Consider the following 19,093-nt stretch of genomic DNA (forward strand, 5'->3'; position numbering starts at 1 on the left):
AGGGAGTAATTGCCAATGTTTGAAAGCATTTATGCCTCAGAACCTCTGAATCAGCAAAGTGGTAATTGCATGTTTACGCTGATTTTGTTTTGGCTCTGATACTCATTGTTATGGTGGCCAGCATAACAGTGTGTTGCTTCCCAGAACATCATGGTTAAATCCTGCTGTCTACAGAACCAACTGGCATTGACAGATTGAAAGAAGGCAAGTGCTTGCACATGCACTGTTGATTTTTTTGGGAAAATGATAATGTCAAATAGCAGAGAGGATGAATTAATTAATTATTTATATGCTCCATTCCTATGAATGAGCATGAATTCTTCTCACCTGTGTCTACAGATATGATTTATCAAAATCTTAAGAATGCTCTCATATCAATCAGAATATACAATGTATCACATTAGATAATGCTTGCATTACCATCTGAATATAGTCAAATGTTACTTACATTTAGATTTGCTATAGATAGTACTTTTATCCAAGTACTATCTATAGCAATGCTGCTAGAAGCAGTAATGTTGGCCAGTAGGTGGTTTCCCCACAAACCAAATATGCCACAATGTTCTATAGCAAAAGTACTATCTATAGCAATGCTGCTCAAAGCAGTAATATGGGCCAGTAGGGAGTTTCCCCACACACCAAATATGCCCCAATGTTCCAATGCACAGAATGGGAAATTGTGCAGTAAGATAAGCCGCCTTTTGGATGAAATGAGGGCCCTCTAGTTTAACTGGCTCAATAATTTTCTCCCTCTCAACCTCTGCTGATGTCCGGTGAATGTTGCGGTACAGAATGGCTGCCATGCATCACCCAGGTAGGTGCTACACATTGGTAGCGGTTGAGGTGATTCTCCCCTTCCACTGTGTAGCATTCTGGTATCTCCAGATGAAAAGTTCTGCATAAATTCAATCCATTCAGATGGAACAGAATATTATTAAAGTAATTCCGTGTTTGTTAATTGTCAGTTCTTCTGTAATGTATGCAGTAACCATCATTACAGTAATACTGCATGACACGGTTTAGGGGCCAAGAGGGTGCACTTAAGCCAATAGGAACAATGAATGTGCCACTGGCTAGCACATACAGTAAATCACTTTGAGGATGTAGACCTCTGCTTGTGTATTACCCCCTTTAAAAATGCACTTGAGACCAATTGGCTTTGATATGCTTCTAATGCATGAACAAATGCTGTTTTCAAGATGGTACTAATAGGGCTGTTAAATTTACGAGTGCACTGTAGAACGGTTACACTCTACACTAGCCTCCGTATGCACAATTCAGAGGCCGCCTCACTTTATATTAATGAAAGTTTGAACTGTGTGCAGGCCGCCACAGTAGATAAAGCCATACTGTTTCCTCTGAATGAAATATTGCCCTGCCAAATCCCCAAACAGAGCATTAGCATCCTGCAGCCTGGAATGATGTGCTGTTTTCTGCTGTATAGCACCAACAATGCTGCTTTTGTTATGGCCCATCATTTCCTAGTGATATCTCTAGTGTACTACAGAGAGGACGCTCACATTTGTGCAGCTGAATATATACCGTAATGTGTGGCCACACAGTAAAATTTTCACCATAGCTCAGTCCAGTAAATCCTGCTGCCGAAAAGGGATCTGCTTTTTTTGTTAATGCAATGGTTGTATTATTTGTTGCCATTCAGGGCAATGCAAATGAGCGATGTTTCCAAATTAAAAAAGGATATAAAAGTGATGCAGAGTAAGATATAATTTACCAAACCTGCTTCTCCTGCCTCAATTACAGACCACCATGACAGGCAAACGTTAGTTTAAGGCTCCACCGGATTTTTAAAATTGTGAACACCGACTATCGCCACCTGCTGGTGTGGAGTTATTTCCTCTCACACAGCTGCAGTACGTGCATGTCGGCTGTCAGTTGTAGTCTCTGTGGTGTGTTAAATTCATATGGGCAACGTGAGGTAACATGAGGTGACTCAAAGTGATCGTCGTTGCTGATAGTTCTTTGACGCCAGCTTGGTGTGTCTGGGCCTTTAGACTTCTAGTGGGGGGTTGAATAAATAGGGTGCTGCTGTAAATAAGCATGTGTGCTCAGTCAACCTACCCCGTATGAATAAAGTTTAAATTAAGACTAAATTAAATACTGTGCTACATTTCTAGCAAGACTGCATGCTTAAAAATCACAATATATACTATTACTGTATTACTGCTGCTGCTACTACTACTACTAATATAATAATAATAATAATAATAATAATAATAATAATAATAATAATAATAATAATGGCATCTTTAATTTCTATAATTTGCAAAAAACAAATATCAGAACAGCATTATCGTATGTATATCTAAAATACAACGTACTGTGATCCTTTTACTCATCTGTCCATCATCATAAGCCCTTTATGTCTGTGGAGGCACATGACTGATTCAAATAAATGGGACAATATCAGTGTTTTTGATTATATTGTTTCTTGTCAGGCCTTATTTACGATGGTACTATACAGTATTGTGTTAGTGTAAAGTGTTGAATCATGGATATTCAATTGTCCAAGCAGATAAATTATTCCAAGGCATGTCACCTTTGAAACCACAAAATTAGCATAATTTGATCGTGAACAGTGAGAAAAATAAAACCAGCGTATATCTCAAGCAGTTGTTAGACTGTTTTTCTTACAGCATATACTTGAATAATTGTATTGGTAAATATCCCTGATGTTAATTATGTCCATGTTTCTGTTAGCTTTCAGATCTATAGTACAGCTCAAATCATTACCCAGCTGCCCTTGCTCACAGCTAAATACTGTGAGAGACACAAGCATTACATCCTCTGCCCAGTTATGTGAATGACCCCAGGCCTGAGAAATGGTCTCTCTCACATTCATGAATATTCATAAGCACAAACAGCTGCCTTGATTTGCATTCATTATGAATGTGGGGAACACAAGGGGCAGCCTGATTGTCTTGTTATTTACCCTTTATAAGGACTTGTCAACATGGTCCAAATGGCATGTCCTGGTGGACAGACAGTGGCCTAACCTTAACATTTCATTGTGTGTTTGGTTATACAGTTGAGAAAAACAGCCATAGAATAACTTTCAGTAAAAAGATGAGAATAAGTTATATGAGATGAGTGATAAGACAGAAAAAACAGCATCTTCAGGCAGGAGTAGATGGCTACAGATGGAGGCAGTGTTAGGTTTGTGAAGTGACGAAAATACACCTTCCAACATCCGAAGCCGAGTTATTTACACAGAGATTCCTGCTGTTTATGATGAGTAAAAATAAAAACAGAAAAACAAGATCTTAGTTATTTTAGAAGCAGCTAAATTCAGAAACATAGTACAACTGTACAGTACTACACTGCATCTATTAGAACTACTAGTTGCTGCACATTAATCACTGCTCCCAGTTGATGGGTGCACAGATTATTTGTCAATTATAGTTATGAATTTAGCTGCCTCAAAACACCTAAGATCTTGTTTTACTGTTTTTATTTGTACTTCCCATTTACACACAAGATACACTGTGTAAGTAACTTAGCTCTGGAGATGCTGGGGTGTATTTCCTTCACTTCACAGAGCTTACCTCTGGATAGAGAAGATATTGCATCCAGAAGATATTTTCAAATATTTTTCTGTCACCTAATGATGGAAAACATAGCACATTTCCTAAAGTGCCAGACTATACCTTTATTGAAGACATCTGCTAAACAAATAGTAGAATATTGCAAGTTTACAATACAACATATACACACCCACACACAACAAAAATGTCAACATAACAGCTCATAAACAGTCTTCCAGACAAGCTTCTGGTTAATCCCTGAACTTCCCATGACCCCTTTCAGCTGCTGGGGGCTGTCTGTTGCACCCTGCTTCTGTGAAGGCCTTTGTCCCTCCCACGACCACATGCTGCACACAGCCTAACCTTTGACCAAACACTCACCCACCCTCCCCACCAGTGTTGTCAATGGGATGTGCATGTGAACAGTTAACTAACATTGATGAACAAATTCCAACATTTTCTAGTACGCCATGAATATAAATTACCAGTAGCTATAAAACGTAAGTAGGTGGTGTCTACTGTGACTGCCCTGACCTCACATCCCTAGAATGATCAGAAAAATGTGAATTACACTAATTAAGCAATACGGAATGAGAGACCGTGGCATATTGTGAATATATTCACAGCTACAAGGTGTTGTTAGACACCTTCAGCTATTATGATTCACAATATACCACAATATATTACTTTTATAAAATGGTGGTAATTCTATTAACATTATAGCCAAAAAATTAATTTGATACACGCAATCATTTATTAATGAAAAACAATAATCCATCAAGCAATATAGCGTAGTTATATAACAACATTACTGAATAGTTGCCATGCAACACATTAACATTGTCTGGCCAATAACATTAGCTGTCAATGGTCCAATTTCTTGTTAAAGGTGCACATTGATATTGTACATACAGGACATAGTAATGCTTCATAGCTGTGTATTTTAGCACGGCTGAAAGGCATCCAGGACTACCCGTTTTATAATGGAGAACAGACACTCTCTTTATAGGTGGATAAAATAACAGACGGCGTTAAAAATGGTACCATAAAGACAGCAAAAAAAGGCACTGCAACTGCCTGTAAGGAGCTTGCCTGCCTGCATGCTTCTACAGTCTCAAGAGGGATCCAGACACTGCCTGGATGGGTGACCCACTTGCAACGTCACTTGTCTGTGCCTATATTTACCCCTTACCCCTCACAGTAAGCCTTTGCTTTCACATCCTCTCAAACTGCTCACAGCAGAAGCCAGGCCCCTCATTCCCCCATAGGATCACTTCTGTCACTAAATGTAAACCATAAATTATTAATGTCATGCCCACTGTACTTGAAGTGACCAGTTAAAAAAAAAATTGAATCTCATACATCACACAACAGCATTTACTAATTTAATTTAACATGGCTGCCAGTTCTGAAAACTGAATTTGACCCAGTCATGTTCAGATGCCTAAAATTAGCCTCATTGTCGCATCTGACGGTGCATACTTTAAAGTGTCCTGAAGCCATGTTTTTTCCCATTAGATTCAGTTCATTCCCCCATCCAGTACAGCAGAAGATTGACCAAGTGCAAACAGGATTTCATTGTGGTGAAAGTGCTCTCTACTATATGGTGGTGACAATAATGTATAATTGAATTATATGCATAAAATAGATTTTTTCTCTGAAAATTCTTTCAGATGGAAACAAAGTGTATGTTAGTTATGTGTGAAGTTTGAAGTGGTCCTGGTCTCTCTTTCCTCTGGATGGATATAGCTGGCTCTACACTAAGCAAATTAGTTTAATGGGCCACCATTAAATGGGCCACCATCTCTTGGGCAAAATTAGTGTTTTAGTATCACACTCGATTAACAAATTATGTCTACCACATGGTGCTTCCCAGTCAGTCTGTAAGGACATTCATTGAATTATCTTGGTAATAGGTGCCAAAGATGATACTTATTGGTGGCAAGATCTCTTTTTTTTTTTGAAGGGATAAGACACTGATATAAAAGCAGAATAAGGAAATTGTTTAAGTGAGCTGGAAAACAGAGAGTTCCTCATGTGCATAGGTTTAATTCCCAGAGTCTTTGAAATTTGATATGCATACATTCTGCTGGCAAATCTCATACCCTCATCTCCATATCAATGAGTTTCTCACAAACACCTTCATCAAGAATTATCAGTGAAGCAAATAATAATGTACCCTGTTCCATTAAACTGTGTATTTTTCTTTATATTTTTTATAAGAAATTACCAGAAAGCTGAATATATATAATCGACTCCAGAATTATTGGCACCCTCAAATTTCCCTGAAATTTCCATGCCAATGTACATTGTTTTCATTCTAGTTTAGAACATTCATTGCACCAACAATACACTTTCACTTTCACATTGGGAACTGTGAACCAGGTCCAGGCAAATTTGTTCCAAACCTGAGTCCATTCCCAGATGAGGAAACTTGTCAGATAGGCTACAGCTGGCCAGCATGGAGGAGAATCCTTCAACTCCCAAGCTAGCCATGAAGCAAGCAATAGCGGGTCACTGGGAGAGGAAACACTAGATCGCACTTCGTTTGAACATCTGGAAATCCAGGCCCATGATTTGTGTCAAAATAAAATAAACTGTTACTCCCTAATTGGCCCCCGAACCGGTGCGAGTAGCACTGAACCCGGAAATTCAGGGCTCCTCAGCCTCCAGATGTTTTCCTGCGCCACTCTGTTTTTGTTCCCTCAGCTGCCGGCTGTCGTTACTTTATTGTATTATTGTTATCATTCTTTTTTTCCACAGACCTGGGGTCAAAGGTTAAAATGCCTTGAGACTTCTCAGCAGCATAAACACTACATTAGACTGAGGCCCTTACTCATTATGTTATATCGCCCAGGGTCACGGGGCCAAGTCTTAAGATTGGTTGTCAGATGTGAACCACAGGGATCCTTTTGCATCCTGTAGTTACCCAGGTTTTACTTTAACTATCCCTCTAATAAACATTGAATTATCAGAGCACCCCATACATGGTCTCTTTAATGAACATCAATATCCCCCTAAAACCCAGCAATTCATTTTCATCCCCCATGGGGAACACAAGTCTCTGGTCTTATATTCTGGTCTATAATCTACTGTGCTGAAACCTACACTACAAGGGACATTCAATAAAAAAATATTTAGTAGCATAAAATAAAAATAAAATAGTATATAAGTATTTTTAGATACTATATATATTGTATTTTTGAAAATATTTTCACTGCAACATGCTTTCAACCAAAACACTTTAAACTTTCCTGCAGGGTCCTACAAGGATAAACATGTACCATACTGCATTTACCATACTGCATTGAGTTCCCAAGCACCCTACAAATGTTTGGAATTTGAGACTGATTGTGCCTGTAAATGGGCCAGCCAAAGTATGTCACAGCTCATTTGGGCTTGAGTTGCATGGCTAACACAGAACAACAATGCCAAAACGACATAATGTGCTGCTTTACAACTTGAACAATTGATTTTGTTTTGTGCTCCTTATCATAACAGTGATTATCATTCTCAGCAGAGCGCATTTTGCTGTGACAAACGACCTTTGCTACAATCTACTGTCAATACTATTGGTCCTCAGCTGACCACTGGCTCTGTCAATATGGTTTGCACTTTCGCAAGTCTCTGAGCGGAACAAGGAATATTTTGTCTTTGCCGTTTAATCCATTTCCTCAATTCCCAGGAACTCTGTTGCAGTTACACTCCCCCGATGCACAGGGGATTGTGTTTCCTGCAGCTGTTGTTTAACCCTGGAGAAAGCTCAACTATTGCAGGATCGTGCATCTGCCTGGCACATTCTCTCCATGCATATCAATACCTCCTCTTCTGTAAAATCCAGCTATGCTTCAAAATTGAGCTGGTCAAGGTGGTCATTAGCTGGTCTAGCTGGGTATGAGCTGCTCAACCAGCTGGTGCTGGTAGGTTGTCTGAGCTGGTAGTAGCTGGTCAACCAGCTGTTTCCAAACTTGAGCTTGTCAAACCATGTCAAGCTGGGAGCTGGTCTGAACTGTTTAACTTGCTACTGTACCAGCTGTAGGGTTCAGGAGCATGTATAACTGAGACAAACACAGTGTAGGTATAACACTGGAATTACTGTTAAAGCAGTGGAGGGACAAAGGTGTTTTTCAGAGCAGAAGAAAGATATAATAGCTGAACTGTGTGCAACATGAGCAATGTCCTTTGAAGCTAACTACCATTGTAAGTCACATGCATGTGAGTCACAGTGATCAGGGCAAATATGAATCATCAGTCTGTATGAAACAGCATTGTAATATTCAGAAAAAGACACAATTACAGAAAAGGGATACAGATAGAACATACAATACAAAACATAACTGCCTTTTTAGGGCCTAATGCTCAGTGCTCATGCTTGATAAAAGTGAACAGATGTTATTATATAACCATTACCCTACATATACCTTTCTGTGCTGACAATATGGCCCAGTTTATTTCACTTAGAGAACCAATGTACATTACTTCACTTGAAAGTTAACAAATGGCAAACCAGTTGTGCACTATAATAGGTTCATATTTTGTGTGTGTTTATACAGTATGTGATCAGTTGCATCTGAACATCTTCATGTGTGTATGCATGTGTGTTTACATGTGACCGGTTGCATTTGAACATCTTCATGTGTGTATGGGTGTGTGTTTACATGTGACCGGTTGTATTTGAATGTGCTCATGTATGTATGCTTGTGTCCAACGCATTCATATGAGACTGTGTTGCATGTGAATGGGATTGTGTGTGTGTGTTTGTATCTGTATGTGTGTAAAGCTACAGTAGATTCTGTATTCACTCAAGCCTCTCTAAGCATTACTTCAGCATGGATTGGTGATTCTGCTTAATAAATCGGGAGTGTCCCACTGAGGATGCCAGCAAAGCGTCAGTGGAGAGCAATTCAGCCAAATTCTTCACGCGGTGAATGCTTCTCACAGCTGCAAGCTGGAGGACCTCAGACGCCTTTGTTTTTGTTTTTGTTTAGCACCGGCATTAAAGGGGAGGTCGGCACAAAGAGCTTTCTGTGAAGTGTTGAATACGGTCCTGGGCAGGCTGCCAAGAGCAGTGTCCTTTTTACAGTTTTTAACGGTTACACACAAAAACTGATTCTATAAGCAAAAATCATTCCATCAGCTACCAAAAGGAAAGACTCATTACTCAAAAATATAAACACTATTCACCAGTAAAAATATCTCCTAAAGCATGTTGCACCATGTTCTCATTTAGAAAGCACTGACATTCAATATAATTAACTCATCATCACAATGTTTGAGGTTTGTACAGATTGATGTGTAGTTTTGGGATTGTGTTAATAGTTTGGTCCTGGAGAGCTACTGGGTCTTCAGGTTTTTGTTTTCACTTTAAAATCAGCGCCCTGTTGAGACCTAAGTAACAAGGTGTGGTGAGTTAACTGTGCAATCAACTGCTCTAATGAATTCATTAAGTTCAGAGTAACAGCGAAAACCAGACCTCATAGGAGTGTAAAACATCGCATTTCGTTTCATGCTAGTTTTCTTAGCTATCTATGGGGTTTTCCATTATATTATTAGCATAAAGCTAATCATCTTTATTTGGACATGGCAAATGTACAAAATACAAAGTTTTTCAATACCTTGGCTGTGCACAACTAATTTAGGACATTATTTTAAAGCTTTTTTGTTTTTGTTCTTTGTTGTCCTCATCTTTTACTATTATGTTCAATGAGAGCAGCTGCACTTTGCCTTAGAAGGCTGAGGTTTGGCCAGAGCAGTCTGAGTTTTTGGGTTTGTGCTTATAGTTTAGGAAAAATGGTGTATCATTTCAGAAAATGTGTGTAAGCAGTTGCGGGAAAACTGTCATCTGCAGTCTAAAACTGTCATCTCTACACATCTCTCGTCTATACTATGGGCCATTTTTAAAATGTCGCTTCAGTGTATTCTTCCTGCTCATATGGAAGTAGTCCCAACGATTATAACAGATCCCTCAGATTCTTTTTCGCCCACTAACCCCTCCCTGCCTTCCCACCCCTGAACCCCAAGCAGCCACCCCCCACCCCTTCAAACTCTCTTGCATACTTCAAGATGAGCTTTTGGAATTTCCTCAGCATATGTGTGGAGAGGGTCCCATACTTCTTCTGGAAACTGTAAACATCTGAGAAAAGCAAAGCAAATCAAGGCCCATAACTAAACAGGAATTCTCTGGGTTCTGGGGACCGTAGCTACAGAGAAACAGTCATGGATCAGTTTGAAAGAGACCCTAACACAGACACAGATATGCATCAATATGGTGGATTCACTCAGTTTCTAACAGTTTCAATTCACTTTTTTGTACTATCTGCATGTAATAAGACAAACACCCTCAGTTATATATGTGTAATACCATTGCTTTTAATATACAGTAAGTTAGAGAAGTTACTTATGTTCACATACAGTAGTTAGGAATAATTAATTATTTACATTTAATGTGAAAAACATTGGTATTAATGGCAGCTGGCAACTTAGCATTACAATTTTAAAATCAATTATGTGTGCAGGCATTTGTCCTCTATCAGTAGATCAAGTTGTTCTGTCATTCTTTTTATCCTTTTATCATATTTAAAAACAGTATTGGCAGTGATTTCCATATTTCCTCACACTCCCACAGTTGATGGCAAGCGCTTTGTCTATGGTGTCAAAGAGATTTTGCTGAAACAATCTCTAGCCTGGTTTTTCCAAGCATGACGAAGTTGAACTGGGTGATTTTTTTCTTTCAAAGCAAAATCCACATATGACCACCTGAATTATGAGTAGTTGTCCTGAAATACCACTCAAACCCTAAGTAAGAAGGATTGCATTAGTTGTCTTATACACTATATTCCTGTCATTCAGTAGATGGCTTTATCCAGACGGCATTTTTCATAGTTTACTACATTCATAGAGCTGGATATACTAAAGTACCTCGATCAAGCATACAATGGCAGTGTCTTACCAGGAAATCAAACCTTCAACCATGAGGTTATCAGCCCAGTTTCTTTATCACCATTATACTACACTACAGCCCAAATGAGGCATTTAAATGATTATTATGTTGTGAATATACTCCAGAGCATGGAAGTGTTGACTGTGGCCATAGGCAATATACAATCAGCTCCCTAGGGCAATATACAATCAGCTCTAGAATCATTCAGGGGAGGCTAATAGAGGGTTTCAATGGGGATGGCAGCATCTCATTGCACACCAGTGACCCCCGCTGGTCGATTGGTAGCCTGAAAGTTTGACTGTTAAGTTTCAAATAACGTGTCTTCCTCCAGCTCATGTCTGTGCAAGCTCAACTAGCAAACCTCAGTGTGACAAGAACATCATGCCTGACATCACATGATTCAGTGGAGAGCTCATTATTTCATGCGCTCTCCCAAAATAATAGTGTAGGTTTGCCACAGCGAGCGCTAATCAATGCGATTAGCATTCCAAACGGGGGAAAGTATAGCACAGGAAATGCGGCTCATGTTTTCTCTGGCTTGAATCTGATGAGAGCTGCTGACTCACAGAATATACTCCAGGGGGCCCTGTACAGTATGACCCTGTACTGGTTCTTGGGTCCACACTTTAAACAATTTCCCCACGATCGAATGCCAAAACAGAACAATGATAGTAAAGACTAAAATACAAGATGACATGAGGAGCATGATTTCACATGTAATTCTCACAGCATGTGGGAACAAAATTCTGAAACATCCAAATGTAACAGCCAATATGTTTTCATTTACAAAAAAAGAGTTTAAGAATGCACCATTGAGACTGCCTCTACTCCATGCCAAAATATACTTCTGGGGTATTCAAAGAAATAAACAATTCTGGAGAGTTTCCAACTTCTAGCAATTGCAGTTTGACAAAGGAAAACAGCTTTTGTATAATTTCTTGCAAGCCAGATGGTCACTACCATGATAGCTGAGTTTTTAAGTCAACCAACTTAAATATTTAACTATAAACAGGGCTCCAAATGGGATATGGACCATTTGGACAAAAAACACTTCCTCAACGACACCGCTTAGCCAGGAACCTAAATATGGAAAGTGGTATGTCTTCATCTCTACTGGCAACAATCTTTAGTCCCTCCTCATTATTGTCTAATGATAACTATAACTAATGATAACTAAATTATTTACTGTATATTCTACTGTATAAACCCACTGGCCCAGTACCTGCCATGATGAAAGGGGGCATGACTGTGTGTTGGGGTCTGGTGCGTGTATGTGTGCGTTCCTTCGTGTGTGTGTGTATGTGTGTCTGCGTGCATGCTTGTGTGTCCTGGTGTGTCAGTTTGTGTTTGTTTGCTACTGCTCCTGTTTGTTTAGTCACACACAGCAATTAAGTGGGCTAATCAAGAAAGGGACATTGATTTCCCTCATCAATAAATTCTTCATGCTTGCCACACATGGACATGTATTAAGTGGCAAATGGGTTTTGGTGTGATGGAAAATGCACGTCCCATGTTTTGTAAATTCATTAAGGATGTGGCAGAGGGCCAGGAGCTCTCTCTTGGCTCACTGATGGTACGGCTGTCTATCAGCCCTGCTACGGTGCTTTGCTCCCTGTCGAATCCATTACTTCACCCTGGCTAGCATTCAGCACAAACGAAAACCCACATCTCCGCATATTTTCCAAGCACAGACATGAAGGCCAGTATCCCCTCAGCCCCCAGCATACCCCCACATCTGTCTTCCCAGAGGGGATTTGGCCCACAATGTACAGTTTCAATAAAAGCAGGAATTAGGAATGAATGATTTCTCATTTTGTTTTGTTCTGAACAAAAACTGCATAATAACATTTCCATTCTAGCATTCAGTCCACATAAAGCAATTCAATTTTGTAATGGTCTGCTATAAACAGAATAAGTAAAGTATGTTGGACTACATTTAAAAAAATGATTTTCAACTTTTGTTTTCTTATTACTGATATTTTGGCTCTTGAGAAGTTAGAAAGCTTGACAGGTTAGTGTCTAATTGCAGCGACAGCCGTGACATACATTCCCCTACTCTACTCTGCTGAAAGGACATGTAGCTCATTAATGGAGACATTTTGTACAACAGGCTTGTGCCTTTGTCAAAATGAGGAGGTTGTTTTTGCTCTCTTGGTAGCTATTACTTCCTATAAGGATACTTTGTAGGACAGAATTTTAAATCTCTTGCTTTTACTAAAATTGTATTAGATCATTTGTGGATTCTCTTCCTGGGCCACACCTCAATTTGCCTCTCTAGTAGGCCAGAAAGGGGAGGCGCTACAGAACGGTCAAGGCATAACTTCCGGCTTCTAAAGCGATTCCCCCAAGTGGAAGTTTCCACTTCCAGTGCCAGATGGAGTGACATTTAATGGATTTGACTGCAGCTTGGCGTTTTCAAGGAGAAAAAATAGCATAATGAACCAGTTTACATGCTCTTAAAGTAGGGTTCTTTCATAATTTTTGCTCCCTGAGTTTCTAATCCCTGGTTAAAAGTATAATTGATATGATCAAAAATTGTTATAATTAGTGATTGCAGTACATAGATGCATTTTGCAAGGTGACATTGGCAGAATTTTGACAGGGCAACACACTGTTCATGAAGTAAATTTATACCTGCACACTGGACTAGATGCTCCTAACATTTGTAGGTTTACAAATAATGTTTAAACTTACGGACAGTGAAACAAGTATTTATCACGCATAGCTGAGGAAGACCTGTGCAGGTAGAAAAGCACCATCAAATTACACACCTACAGTGTGTAGGTATTGCTTATCATTACCAGTCTGCTTTGTACAAGTTGTACAAGTGCCATTTTGTGAGAGGGGAGTTATTTGGGCACCTGTAATCTTCCAGCAGTAGTTGAAGTAGTGGTTGAAGTCTTGCAGTGCTATAGGGCATACATGCAAGTCTGCATACATAAGAAAGACTTCATTGTGATGGAACATGCTTAATACATCTTGCGGAAATTGTGGAACTTTTCTTCCAATTGAAAAGTGCACTCATGTACAATGTCCTAATTAAGACCATGATCCCAGAATGCACACATACAGAAATACACTTGCTCATGAATGTGTGTGCCCATGAATGGGTTCCTATTGAGAGTCTGGGGGCCAGGTCATGCTTCATTAAGCATTTTCACTCAGGAAGCTCTATTCCTGATCATTTCATATCACAATAAACAAAGTGTGTCTTTGTCACCAGTGTACCATTAAGCCTCCAAATGAGAACAACTGCTCTGGAATAGACGAGGATGAGAGGAGACGGAAGTTAAAGGGAAAAAAGAAAAGAACTGAAGACGTGGCACGGAGTAAAAAGGGAGAAGTGGAGAATAAAGATGATTTCATTTTCAATTTCTTCACACCATTTGAAGCATATGTTAATCTTAAAATTATTCCCTTCAGATCCTCATACCAACTCAAGAGGGTACATAAATTCATCATCTATAAAGTGTGTAGTGTTGTAGTAAACAGCCCGCTAGATGGCTTTTAAGTTAAAAAGCAACTTTAAAGACACCCAAAAAACCTCACCATGAAGTACCATGTTCTGTCAGTTTTTGTCAGTGCTCCCTGAAATTGCTGACAATGGGAAATATAATCATAGGAAGCCTTGCATCACAGGCCCGGTTAGTCAATGTTGTTAAAATCAACATACACCTGCATATGAAAATATTTCCAGGTCTGTTAACTGCTGCTGAACCTGGGGCCAAGGAAATTCAAAACCCCAAAGAGAGGTTAACTGTAGTTTCCACAAAAAAAAACTTCACATTTCCAGAGGTAGCTATGCAACAGCTGAATACACAGCTTAGATCCATTGTTTAACAAGAGCACATTACATTACTCAAGGACATCACAGTCTGTGCTGGAGACGTGTGATGTCATTTCCTGTCATTGCCGAGGGGCCTATTGACAAAATGTTGAGTTTGACTCACAATTCACTCAATTCACGCAATTTGGACAAGGAAAACAATCAGATGGTTTCCAGATGTCCTTGCAAGGACTGTGGATTCACTACCTGAAAAACTCCAGTGTTAAAGTTACATTGTTAAATGTCTAATTATCTCCCTTTGAAATCACCATTGTGATATATATTTAAAAAAATTATTTAAAAAAAGCCAATTACTATGGAAGTTCCTGCTATATTATTTAAAAAAAGCCAATTACTATGGAAGTTCCTGCTATAGGTACTGAATGCCAGTGAAAGATATGGTTCGACAACTGGACTCTGCAGTATAGGAGCACACCCGCAGCTTTAAGAACAGGGAAGAAAAATGACATTAGGACCAACTCATCAAGATAAGCAAAAGGAAAACATACAAAGCATGTACGAAAAAAGTACAACCGCACACCCAAGCTATTACATTTTATAAATCATACTGCAGGTACAGGTTGGTGTAGCTAAGTAGTTAATCACCTTTTCCTGAGAGTCAGTTTTCTTGCAGAATAAATGTTTTAATTTTGCAGCAGGAAAAATATCTTATACTCTATGGTTCTCTAGAGGTTACTGCTTCTATGCCTGGTCTATGGGTGGACAGAGAAGGCTTATTCACTGTTTAGTCATAATTGACTGTATTAGATTACCCTTAACTCAAATGGTCACAAGACAGCCCAATGGTAAATGACATGTGATGCAATTGTCTCCCTAAAACAGAAATTGAAAAGCATGTAAATTTCTCAGTTTCACTTGCAATACCCCTTCTCCTGCATTACACCAACTAAACTCCTACTGACCAGAAAAAGACAAACATCAAATTATAATCTCTTATTCAAAACTGAGTATATTACAAACTTGGTTATTCATCTATTTTGAAGGCAAATCCTTGCATTCATTCATTTATGAAAACAGCTCTTGTCCATGTGGGTGCAGCCCTTTACCACTGAATATTCAGCAATGCATCATGGTAACTAACTATAGGTGGGGCAGCATTGGGGAAAAAGTGATTGTGGAGTGGGCAGGTGAGAGTCATATGAACAGTCATGAAAAATTTGAGACATCAGTCCTCATTGTGTTCCCAGTTAACTCACAGGTAACTTTCACCTCAGCCATTTCATTGAAATCGATGCTCTGAAAATATTTTCTTACTGTATAGTTATTATAATACAAGAAAAGTCCAAGAGCAACCATGAGTTTCAGAAATACAAATCTATGGTAGATTTTAAAAGTAACTACAAGCTCAGTTTTTGGAAACTTGAGAGGAAATGTGTAAAATGGCAGCAGTTCTGTACTGCTGTGAAACTAAGCTTCAAAACATATTTTGTTCTATTCTGGGATCTGGTGACTAACCCTAAACCAACACACGCACAAACAAATTCCTCACCTAATTTGAAACAGAATATGAAAATGGAAAATAAAGACTCACAAGCACAATAATTGTATGGTACATCTGACTGTACAGTCTCTCACTAAATACAGTATGTATGTTATCATGGAAAATAAGAGGACTTAAGTCAAATGGGTTTCCTCAATTAAGTCCTGATCTGGGATCAGTGTTCAAAACATAATATCCAATTCTGATTTGGCCCAAATACAGCATTTCACCAACTCATTTTGTATGCATGATGAGCATACATTCATCACTTCCTGAATCAGTAACATAGTTTGTTGTGAATCTCCCTTACAAGACAGCTAAACACTTATTCAACATGCTAAGCAGTGGTTTATGAGAATGTATGACAATTTTAGAAGCAAGTCCTCAGTTCATTCTAATGTTATTTTAATAATTGAAGAATTCTGATTATCATATCATTGGAATTATCATAACAGCCGATGGATATCTACCCTGGGATTTCAAGCGAATGTCAATCTTCCTTTCCCATTTGGTCTGCAGATCCAAAAAGAGTCTTTAAGTGGAAAAGGACTTCCCAAGCAAAGGTGCCTTATCAAAGCCTCCTTTCGGTTAGACAGAGACGGTGAACACTTGGGGTATATCTGGACTCAGGATATTTCATATGTTGAAGTGTAGATTCCACAGCATCTTCCACACTAATGCTAAATGGTAGCAGGCTGAGAGGCTGCCAATACACTTTCCACAAGAAGAAGGAAAATCACTGATGGTCTGAAATGATTCTTCACAATATTCATGTGAATTAGGGTAATGTGCGGCTTTCTGTGAGACCTGTTTGGCTATCGTGAAGTCAGAGCTTGAATAAAGTCTTGCAAACTTTTCCAAACGCATACTGTAGAACAAGCGCTAACAAGAGACAGGATCAGCTCATTGAACAAATGATTGATAAGACTGGACATGACTGCCGGGGGGGGGGGGGGGGGGCTTGTGATGTCACCATCTGTAGCAAATTTTCATGCATGCACACACACACACACACATATACACACACACACTCTTTTTATGAATAGCTCTAACGAACTCAGCCGACCAATAGACATCAGTCAGGATTCTACACTGTGTTGAATCACTGTGCTTCTAAAACATGACCCCAATGGCCCTCACTCCAACCAATAACCAAAGAGCTCAGCTTCCTGATAAGATATAAGATTAATCAATGAAACCCTTGTTTAAACCCAAAGACCAAGGCTGTTACCCAGGCCCTATATGATTTAAACATCCCTTAATGACAAATAAATGACAAAAAGGAAATGTTTTTTTTAATGTCTGTTACTGTATAATAACCAGCATTCACTACTTTACTTTAATAGGATGCCATACTGTGAGGGATCAAACTAGAATCAACCCTCCCTTGTTATTTTCTAAATTACCTCTACATTTTCCCACTGATGTCTAGCTGGAGGGATTGTGCAATAGCTTGTGATCAATTAGGGATCCATTTAAAAAATGTTTCTAAACAAGTTAGCCAGAACATTCCCTGAACTGTATGTATTCTCGGTAGGACAAGATGATTTATCACATGATTTCATAAGATTAGGTCTTATGAAATCATTTACTATAGAAGCCTATAGTATCCTCCTACAGAACATTTTAGAAATAAAAACAAATTGGCTTTGACTTACAACGTCATTCAATTAACATCACACAATCATAGTGTATATTTCTTATACAAAGCAGTTGTTCCACTCCTACTCTATATGTTCCAATTAAACTTGTTGCGCTTATATATTGAACTGCCATCATGTACACACGGTACGCCAATTCTGCTTAGAAAACATCGGCTACACGGGTCACTAGTATGCCTCTGTCTTTCAGGGTGAGATCGAATGAGTGCGCTCCGCAGACTGAAAGTAAAAACAGGCAAGAGCAAAAAGAAACAGCTGGGATACATCAGCGGTGTAATTTTCTTCATCCACGAAAAACAAAATGTATAGTGGTAACAAGAATTCTAGAACTCCTTGCATGCATGACTGTTACTTTTGCTGACAAGTAGGCTATTATAAAATTGGAACAAAAGCGAGCTCATAAAATTAGATTTTTCTAATGTTATGTGTGTAAAGGGAATACGTATTTATTACTGTCAATATTATTGAAATGTCAATCGATGTCATTAAGAAAGGTCGGGAAAATAAACGCGAGTTTTCGCAGATTGGTAGTACCTAAGCACAAGTGAACATAGAGAACTGCATCTGACAGCCGGGAAATCCTTTTGGTTTTATCGGTAATCGCATCATCCGATTAATTCAGTTATACCTCAAGCCAGTTCAAAGCGAAAGGGGTCAGATAAAAATATACACATTAGAAAAATAACTTATGAAACGCCCCCAATACCCTGTTCGAAGCAGCAATTGCAGTTCAGCACTGAACCGTTATAAACAAAACAGCGACAAAGGTCGTTAATATCGTAACTTCATCATGAGTTTTCATGACCTACCGCAACGAATAAAGGACAATAAGACTTTACACATAAATTATAATTGGATCATACCCATATTGTCGCCTTCGCAGAAGTTCAGAAGTTTTTAACGTGGAAAAAGTTGAGGTAACAGGGATGTCGAGCCCGGAGATGCACTGTAAACGCTGAACTAATCTGAAAAGACACTGCACAGTGTCCTGTTTCGAGACGGGGTGGGTGACGTCACTGCCAGGGCTTTATGTTGATCAGCCCCTCGAATTGCTTTCAATGAAGATGGAACGGATAGTTTTTTCATGCATCCACTCCAAGTAAAATAGTCTCAAACATTCATTAAACATTCATTCAGCATGATTATGTGAACATGACTTGATGACTTGAAGGGTTTAGCGATATTTAGTAGCCTAATGTAAGATGTCAAACAGCTCATCATGCTGTGAATTGTGTGTACGTCTGTGTGTGTGCATATGTGTACATGCACAGAAATTTATGGGAAATATACATTACTGCCGACCAAAACTAAGTGAACTGTCTATCGGGACTAATATCATAACACGCTGAAGTAAAAGTTTTAAGAACAGAACTTCGAAAGCCTTGTTTGGCTCATTTGAACCGAGCAGTTACTTCCCAAGAGGGGCATAGGTGCCAAGATTCGCAGCAGAAAACAAGACCAGGGCAATATCCAACTCCTACACCCTTCTCCTAGGCACAGAATGGAGAACGGAGGGACCGTTGCCCAGAGAGATTCAGTCATTCTTCATTGATCCAGCACATTGGTAACCAGTATCCAGGGATGTAGAAGCCTCTCTTGTTCCGGTCTTTTCACTGGTCGCCA

The 19,093-nt window shown here is 39.1% G+C and overlaps 1 protein-coding gene across 1 annotated transcript in view; it reads right to left on the bottom strand.

The window, feature by feature from the left end:
- The window catches only part of gpm6bb (glycoprotein M6Bb), a 52,847-nt gene extending 34,374 nt beyond the window's left edge, over positions 1-18,473 (bottom strand). Inside the window, exon 1 of the mRNA XM_061235619.1 lies at positions 18,334-18,473. Coding sequence (XP_061091603.1) covers positions 18,334-18,337 — 4 coding nt within the window. The 5' untranslated portion in view covers positions 18,338-18,473. The remainder of the gene's footprint in view (positions 1-18,333) is intronic.
- Between the last annotated feature and the right edge of the window lie 620 nt (positions 18,474-19,093).

The sequence above is a fragment of the Conger conger genome, chromosome 3, assembly GCF_963514075.1.
Source record: "Conger conger chromosome 3, fConCon1.1, whole genome shotgun sequence".
Taxonomy (NCBI): Eukaryota; Metazoa; Chordata; class Actinopteri; order Anguilliformes; family Congridae; genus Conger; species Conger conger.